Genomic DNA, 6809 nt, shown 5'->3' on the forward strand with positions numbered 1-6809 from the left:
AACAAGGAAAGACAAAAAGTGATCAGAAATGATTATTTACACATTTTCTTCCTTCCCCGAATGCGGGAGGATTCAGAGTGCCTTTAAAAGTCAAGGTAGTCACATGTCCCAGAACGGTGGGCTCATCTACGCCTGCCTGTGTGTGTGTGTGTGTGTGTATGTGTGTGTACCTGCATACATACATTTGTATACACACACAATTTACCTTAAAAGAATGCTCTCTAGAGCAAAAGTGGCCATTAAAAACGGGGAAAAAAAGGAAGAGAAGAAAAAGGAAAGGAAGAAAATGCCAACTCTCTCGGAGCCCTCTGCCTGCCCGCCCCGCGGGGGAGGCAGTGGACCTCCGCGTTTCTGGGGCCAACTGGGCGGGCGTCTGCGGGGGCTGGTAGAGCTGCAGGACATTCCCTGAGCCTGGGCCTGGAGGGTCATCCCACCACTCGTGGGCCCCTCGGCCGGGGAGCCCCAGTGGCCAAAGGCGGGAGAGTTGGCGCTGGTGGCGCGTGGCGGGACAGGGGACAGCGACACAGACGCAGACGGAAGCACGCACGCACGGAGGTGCAGGCCAGGCCTGGCAGGGAGGAAGATGGAGTGGGCGAGAAAGCAGGAGGGGAGGAGCAGAGCGGGCGAGGCCGGGGGCCACCGCAGGCCCACTGCCCAGCACAGGCCCCACGGCCGAGCCCCCACCCTCCATGCAGGACCCCCGCATTCCGGTCGCCCGCCAGGGCCGTGGCCCAGGCTGGGGTGCGGCCTCTCCTGCGGACCTCGCCAAGCCCATACAAACAAAGTGGCAGAACTCATAGACCAAGTAGGAGCTTTTTATTCGGTTCACAGTCGTGTGAAATGCAGCAATAAAAATCTTTGGACTTCAGCAAGTTGTTTTAATTCTTTTCTTCGTTTGAAATAAAAAAAAAGTGTCCAATGTCCCATAATGGAGCTTAGGGGATTAAAAAAGATGACACCCTAAGCGGCCCCCTTTGCAAAAAAAAAATCATAAAATTAGCATAATCTCATAAACACACAAAAAAAAAAATCAAAAAATATTTTATAGTCGGATATTTTGGATTTTACACCACCTGTAAATTATATATACACAGAATATTGCAGAACCATAGCTAATACACGAGCTTTTCACTATGAATGCTGGTATCATCTTTATACACTGGCCCTTTATTCACGATTTTAAATTATTGCATTGTTTAGCGCGCACCGATACTGGCGCCGCCCGCACGCGCGCCTACTCGCTGTCCGACTTGCCCTCCTTGGCGGTGGTGGAGTGGTTGTACAGGCCCTGGGCCATGAGGTGCACGGCCAGCGTGTTCTTGTTGCCCGTGGCCTTCTTGATCTTGGCGCGCTTGTTCTGGAACCAGATCTTGATCTGCGACTCGTTGAGGCTGAGCTCCTGCGCCAGGCTCTGGCGCCGTTGTTCTGTCAGGTACCTGTTGGTTTGGAACTCGGCCTTGAGCCTCTGCAGCTGCTCCGCCGTGAAGGCCGTGCGCGGCCGCTTATCCTCCTTGTTGGGGTTCTTCTTCTTTGGTTTGCGGGACCTGGGGCCTGGGGAGGTATGGTGGACAGAGAGAACACCGGTTAGGAGGCCGCCCTGCCTGCTGACTCAGGCTGGGTCACCCCGCAGGGCAGGCATGGGAAGGAAGTGCTGCCCAAGGCGGGGGCAGGCCTGGAGGAGAGCTGGGCTGAGACTGGGCCCAGCTCACAGCACCTCCACCACCCACGCCTGGGAACGGAGGCTATGGGCCAGCCAAGCCGGGTGAGGGGTGGCAGTGGGAGGACAGGGCAGGCCTCCTGGAAAAGTCTCCTGGTAAAAGGAAAGCAAAGCCTCATAACTTTCTGGCAGGGCCTTTGCAAGCCCTTCTGAGGTTCCAGCAGGAAAAAGGACAGGGAGGGTAGGTGCTGGTTGAGAGAGTGAGAGGGAAAGAATAGGGGCAGCCCTGGAAACTGAGGGGCTGCCACAGGACCCCCAGAGGGGACACCCCAGAGGGTACCCAGGGTTGTGGGAGCCAGGGGGCAGGTGGGTCCTGAGAACAGGAGGCCTGCCTCCACCTTAGTCCCCTTCCGCCTCCCCCACTGGCCCTGTGGGCCCAAGTTCATTGTCTCCTTAAAGGATGGGAGCACACACACATCTTTCCTGGATGGGGAGGGAGCTCTGCCACTCAGTTTCCCTCCTCCCACCAAGTCTCCTCAGTTCCCCAGCAACGGAGAGGGGACCTCTTCCAGCTTGCGAGGGGGTGCAACTGACCTTGGGCAGAAGAGTCCCTCTTCTGACCCCCACCCAGGCCTCCTCCCACTGGGACCCCTCACTTGAGGTTGGTTCAGAACAGCGGTGGTAAGGATCCTAGGACCCGACCAGAAAAAGGCCTGAGAGAGGGGAGCCAAACACTTTCTTTTTGTTATGTTAAGAAGCTCAGCCCTTTCGCCCGCCCTGGTGTCTGAGGGAGAAGGCCTCCGAGGCCGCTGGGAAGGGAGTGGAACTGTGTCTGGGTCTGTTAATCTGTTAAGTGTAGGAATCAACTTTGGGGAGTTTCTAGCCTCAACTTCTAAGGAGGTGCCTGCGGCCGGAGGCTGGAGAAGGCTAGACCGAACACAGCCAGAACCCCAGGTCTCTGCCCTGTGCCCCCAACTCACCCTGCAGGGCTGGGGGCCTGCCCCGCCACCCTGAGCGGCTGCCGCATCCCACCCGAGCACTACCGGGCTGCATCCCCACCGGACCCTGAGGGGGAATGAGCCCTCCAAGGCCGCATCCAGCGATGGTTCTGGGACAGTCCCGAGACCCAGTGAGTGCCGATAACTTCCTCCCCACCCACCGAGCAAGCCATGCACTCTCTTGGGGGAGGCAAATTCCCCAAGAAGGGTTGTGGGCACCAGAGAGGGGGTGCCAAGGGCCGTTGGCCTCAAAGCCTGGGCCTTTTAGGTTCTAAAGCACACCCACACTCCAGCCGGGCCCCCACAAGCACTCTCACAGCCCTCGTCGCGCACACGCCCAGGGCGCCGCCGGCCGGGCCTTGCTGGAGGTTTCGGACTCGCGGCGGTGGACCCTGCTCCCCGGGGGCGCGAAGGGGACAGGAGGTGGCTCTGTGAGGCCCGGAAGGGCCGGTCCGCACCTGCTGGACCGACCGCAGCCTCACGCTCCAGGAGCCATTCTCTGTCTCCATTCTCTCACCACCCCAGCCCACCCCCAAGGAGGGTGCCATACCCCCTAAACTCCTCTTCTCTTGGGGCTCTCGCGCACACGAATCAGCCCTCAAAACACACACATCGTTTTACGGAAAGAAAATCTCCCCAAAAGCAGAATTTTTAGTTCCCTCTCTTCCTGGATTTTCTTTCAAAGCGCAAACACTTAGGAGTCTCAAACAGAACGAAACCTCAGCAAGAAAACTCTGCGTTGCTTTTTTTCTTAAACGATAAGAAACATAAACGTGATCTTACAGGTTTTCTCTTCTTTTCTTTTCTTTTTAAGACTTAAGACCAGCGACTCTGGCCAGGCCCGGCTGCCGGGCTCCTGCGGGCCACTGGGGTCTGGCGGGCTGCGACTCCAGCGCACAAAGCCGGCCCCATTGTGAGCCTATATGTTAATTAAATATTAACAAAGGAGAGAGGCGAGAACAATGGAGCAAATTTCAGATCTAGCTGGAGAAATTTGGGTTTCCTCAGAGATAGAGACACATTTCTGCGGAAAAGCAGCAGAGGGGTGACTCAGTTGTGCTGTGCTCCCGGTAAACGACCCCCGCAAAACAGTGGAGGGTTTGGGGCAGGGGAATCAGGTCTGCGCTGCCAGCTCGGGGACAAATGGAGTCCTCTCCTAATGGCTGTTCGCAGTTGCAGACCCGCTTTTACTATCGCTGATGATTTCTGCAAGGACTTGAACTTAGCTTTTAAAAATCTCAGACCTATGGAAAACACAGGCGACACCTCTGCACAAACCCCCTCTGAAATCTGCTCCTTTCCTACCAGTGAGCAGCCACAGGGAAGCTCGGGGAGAAAGTCCTTTCTATCTGGAAGGATTGCAAGCCCCCCTCCTCCAAGCTGTGCGCAAGATGGGTGATGAGCTCCACACTGCGGGATCGGCAAATACAACGGGGCAGAGGGCAAAGGGCGCCTGTTTTCCGACCGCCCTTCCCTCTCCCGATCCCGCGCTCTCCCTGGGCAGTACAGGCCGAGGGGCTGAGGGAGAGCAGCAGCCTCACTCGTTCTTCCCTCGCTGCATCTGCGATTTCCGGGTCGCAGGATGAAGCTAGGTCTGGGGGAGAACTGGGCATACATCCTGGATGGGTCTAGGCTGAGTTGCAAGGACCGGAGAAAGCGTTGAGCAGCGAGCGAGCTTCCGGGCCTGTCTTCCAGCCACTGTGATCCTACCAAACAAACTCCAGCCAGGGAAGGGGGGCTAGGGGCTGCGCGGAGAGAGCACGTCCTCCTGCTTCTGCTGGTCTAAGAAGTCTGCACCCCCTGGCGAATCCATCCTGCCCCCTGGCCTCCCGGCTGCAGCCGGACCAGCGTAGCCGCACACAATATCGCTGTGTGTGCGTCTTTGTGTGTGTGTGTAGGGGGGGTTAGGGGGGGAATCCTTGGTGTCTCCTCCCGGTAAGTCCCCACGCCAGCGCCGCCCTGCAGCCCCGCGGGCCTCCCCGCGGCAGGCTGGGGCGCGGGATCCCCGCGGGCTCACCTGAAGAAGGCCGGTCCGAGTAGCGCGTGCAGTAGACCCAGGCCGGCCAGAGCATGGGCTGCGCACCCAGGTTGGCGCTGGCCTGCGAGCTGTCCGAGTCCGAGCTCAACGACAGGTCGCCGCCGCCCAAGCCGCGGGCCTTGAGTGCCCCGTCCAGGGGACCCCCGGTGTCGCCGCCTTTCTTGGCGCCGCTGTGCAGAGACAGCGCTTTGGAGGCGCCTTCTCCTTCGCTCGGAGATTCGCCGCCGCCGCCGGGCAGCGGTCCGCCCGCACTCGGCGCACCAGGCGCGCTCTGCCGGGGCTCCCGGCCGGGCCCCGGGGGCTGCTCGGCGCCGCCTCCCTCCGCGCCGCCCGCGCCGCCTTCGCCGCCGCCACAGCACGTCCCCGCGTCCTTTCTCCGGCCGAACTCCGGCCGCAGGATGTTGTCGATGAAAAAGTTGGTGATGCGGTGCGGGTGCTGGTGGTTGCCCGGCGCCTGCAGGACCGCGGGAAGCATCAGAGCCCGCCGGTGGCCAGTGTCCGCGTCGCCCGGGCCGCCGCTGGGGCTGGATCCCGACTGCCGCCGCGCCTCCGCCGCCGCTTCGCTGGGCTTTGGCTCACTCTCCTCCATGCTGTTCACAACAAATCCCAAACCGGCTCTCCGGGGCCCCCTGCAATCAGCCCTCGGCCCGCCCGCGGCGCACACGGAGACCCCCGCGGCCGGCTCGCGCCCTTAGCCCGCCGAGTCCACCGACGGCGCGCGCGCCGCGGCCGCCGCCAGGGCTGGGGTCCCACAAGCCGCCGGCCGCGCTCGCGGCGGAGCCGGTCCGATCCACGGATTGAGTCCGAAAATACCAAGAGTCGCCCAGCGCCCAGATGCCCGGAGATTCAAAAGAGTCTGGTGTCCTCGCCTCTGCAGCGCGCGCGGGCGCTAGACAGTCAAAGGGGTCCGGCGGGGACCCGGGGCGCCTCCGGGCTCCGCGCTCCTCTCCGCGTGCGGCTGCCTCCGGCTCCGGCGCTCCTTCCCGCCGCGGCCGCTGGGCGCTGGAGCTGCGCGCATGCAGGCAGCGCGCTCCCCGGCGCTCTCGCCCTCCCAGGCCGGTCCTCGAGGGTGCGGGGCGCGAGCGGTCAGCGCGCACATGGAGGCCCGCGGGCCCGCGCTGCGCTCGGCCGCCGCCCCGCTGCGGGCCGGGGCGCCCCTCCGGCGTGCGGCCGCGCCCCCGCCGAGCCCCGCCGAGCCCCGCGGCCCGAGTCGCATGGGTGAGCGGCGGGAGGCCGGGCCGGGCCGGGCCGGGCTGAGCCGCCCGAGCTCCCTCGCGAGCTGCGCGCCCTGGTCGCCTCGGCCTCCGCGCCGGCTCGGAAATTCCAGGCCACTGAGCGCAACCTGAGACACTTTCACTCTGGATTTTTGTTCTTATTTTTAACAGAGCCCCCTCGAGTGACGTCGCGGGCCGGTCTCCTGGACACGTGCCTCCGGCCAATGGCCGCGGCGCCGCGCACCCACGTGACGCGCCCGCCGCCGCTTGGTGACAGGAGCTGCCCCTCCCCCGCCGCCACCGTCCCTCCCCCCCTTAAAGCGGCCGCGTCCTCGGGCTCCTGGTGCCGGAGCCGGAATCCGGCGAGGCCGCGGCCGCGTACCCTGCGCTCGCTCGCGCTTTCCCCATCGCTTCTGGGTTCAGGGACCTGAGGCGCCACCGCGACAGCCCCTCCAGGTCACCCTTGTGCGCGTACGTGGGCACGCGCTGGAAGATTCCCATTTTTAACATTTCCATATTGTTTACCGTGGGGAAAAATCCCACAATTCCTTGCACAAAAATGCATAAATCATATTAAATGAGCTGCCGAGATACAAAGGGACTTTTGTAGTCCGCGTTCTTTGCTGGTGGAGAGGGAAGTTGTCACTTACATTTGACTTTGGTGACCCGGCAGATTCCTGTGTCGCACGCAGAGCCGACGCGCAGGACCCTCCTCCCGTGGACACGTAGTGTAAGTGTGCATGTGTGTGCGCGCGGAGCGCGGCGCGTGCAGCCGGCAGGATCCCACCGGGAGCACCGAGCCGCAGGAAACATGCATGTGGACCCGGACGAGCGCGGGAACACGACTTCGGGCTCCGTGTGGGGAAAGAAAGCAGCAAGGGGGTGACAACTGAATCTTGTTT

At 61.8% G+C, this 6809-nt stretch overlaps 1 protein-coding gene across 1 annotated transcript; it reads right to left on the bottom strand.

The window, feature by feature from the left end:
• Positions 1-799: 799 nt before the first annotated feature.
• Positions 800-5282, bottom strand: EN2 (engrailed homeobox 2). The gene is made up of 2 exons (XM_074315059.2): positions 4673-5282; positions 800-1551 (listed from the first exon to the last, which is right to left on the bottom strand). Exons 1-2 carry the CDS (start codon positions 5280-5282, stop codon positions 1235-1237), a joined length of 927 nt encoding a protein of 308 aa, XP_074171160.1. The 3' UTR covers positions 800-1234.
• Positions 5283-6809: the final 1527 nt, after the last annotated feature.

This window comes from Rhinolophus sinicus, chromosome 8 (genome assembly GCF_057876585.1).
Source record: "Rhinolophus sinicus isolate RSI-liver-muscle chromosome 8, RSI-T2T, whole genome shotgun sequence".
NCBI classification, from domain to species: Eukaryota; Metazoa; Chordata; class Mammalia; order Chiroptera; family Rhinolophidae; genus Rhinolophus; species Rhinolophus sinicus.